General features: G+C 37.8%; 2 protein-coding genes across 2 annotated transcripts in view; both read right to left on the bottom strand.

Moving 5' to 3' along the window:
* polr3h (polymerase (RNA) III (DNA directed) polypeptide H) overlaps nucleotides 1-630 on the bottom strand; it is a gene marked incomplete at its 5' end in the record, with an annotated part of 3,529 nt that extends 2,899 nt beyond the window's left edge. Inside the window, 1 exon segment of the mRNA XM_035655328.1 lies at nucleotides 534-630. Within this exon segment, the coding sequence (XP_035511221.1) occupies nucleotides 534-630 (97 nt within the window).
* The window catches only part of csdc2b (cold shock domain containing C2, RNA binding b), an 11,010-nt gene extending 10,378 nt beyond the window's left edge, over nucleotides 1-632 (bottom strand). The window contains exon 1 of the mRNA XM_035655330.1: nucleotides 534-632. The gene's annotated coding sequence lies outside the window, so the exon portion shown is untranslated. The remainder of the gene's footprint in view (nucleotides 1-533) is intronic.
* Between the last annotated feature and the right edge of the window lie 780 nt (nucleotides 633-1,412).

Here is a 1,412-nt window from a genome sequence, read left to right as displayed (position 1 = left end):
GATGCCTTTATATGACTTACATAAGCACACGAGACCATCAGCGAGAATATTGGCGTCAGATTTGGTCAGATTCCCCTTTAAATAAATGCAACAAGGCCGAAACACTACCGCTTTTGTCCACAGGGGCCAACAAAAATAAATGTTATCTTGCTGCTGCTTTAATATCTGAGTACTGAGAGTGGCAATTATCTGGGTCTATATCACTCTTTCATGGCTCTTAGCAGGGCAGAAAAAGTTGACCCTCTTCATCCCACTCTGATCTGTATGTAACTGTTTCTATGAGGATGTCAGGGTAAAGATTTCATTTCTGACACACTTTTTCCCTTCAATACCTCACCGAGATTGTAATAAAATCACACAAAAAGAAAGAAATAGTGAATGAGGAGAATTATCGCACTAATATAACATCAAACTGACTCCAGTACTGATCATATAAAATCTACAGAGGCGGTAAAAATACAGTTTATGGCTATAGCTTGATGTAAGTGTATGAGGAAATGAGAGAGCCCCGTTTACTGTCACTGTCATCATACCTTTGGTGTGTGAGGCTCCGTCTCCGGGGAATATATAGGAGTCCTCCAGTTTAGTGATGTCGTACAAGCAGATGCACAGACCAACATTGTAGACCACCTGAGGTGACGAGAGCAGGTCACAGTTTAGCAAACGCAGACCTGCTGAAATCTACAGATAGAGTGTGTTATATGCTCTAAATATTTTAAACCCTTTGAGCAGTAAGAGGATACATATATACACACTTTTCTTTAAAATTATCAATAAAGCTGCCTCACTATTGGGGCTGTATTAATAGAAATATTATTAAAATTGTGCAATATGTAAATCGCAGAAGCTGCAGTTTTTTAAATAAAAGGTAAAATGTGTGATTAAACAGCATTATACTGAAGTACTGTAGTACTGAAGAGATGCCCCGGCATACAAACCTTTAGATTTAAGAACACTTTTGTTTGGTACAGAGCCCAACAAAGTGTACATCATCATGCTAATGAGCATGCAGGATGCAAAAATGTTAATTCCACACTAATTGTGAATCATATTGCAATACTGTGTTTTTACCATATTGTGCAGCCCCTACTCACTATATCACATCTCTTCTCAAATTTAACCTCTGTTCCACAAACCAGTTCCCAGGACTGGCCAAGACAGCCTTCCAGTACACTGCAGTGTATAACATTAAATGAAACAAATGACAGTGAACTTTACATTTATCCAATGAGATGAGACTTTTAAGTTTAAAACTTTTTGACCTATTTAAAGAGTATGTGATTGTTTCTGATGCTGCTTTCTACTGCTGCACCATAGTGCTGCACTCAGGTCTCTTTTCCATTATAGCTACATAAATAAAACAGACTGACTTGTTTGGAGATTTTGAAAAGTATACATTAGCTTCACACACA

The sequence above is a fragment of the Morone saxatilis genome, unplaced genomic scaffold, assembly GCF_004916995.1.
Source record: "Morone saxatilis isolate NCDOM2014 unplaced genomic scaffold, NCSU_SB_2.0 Contig14, whole genome shotgun sequence".
Taxonomy (NCBI): domain Eukaryota; kingdom Metazoa; phylum Chordata; class Actinopteri; family Moronidae; genus Morone; species Morone saxatilis.
Note: the sequence above shows the minus strand (reverse complement) of the source record. Positions and strands in the feature narration are given on the sequence as shown.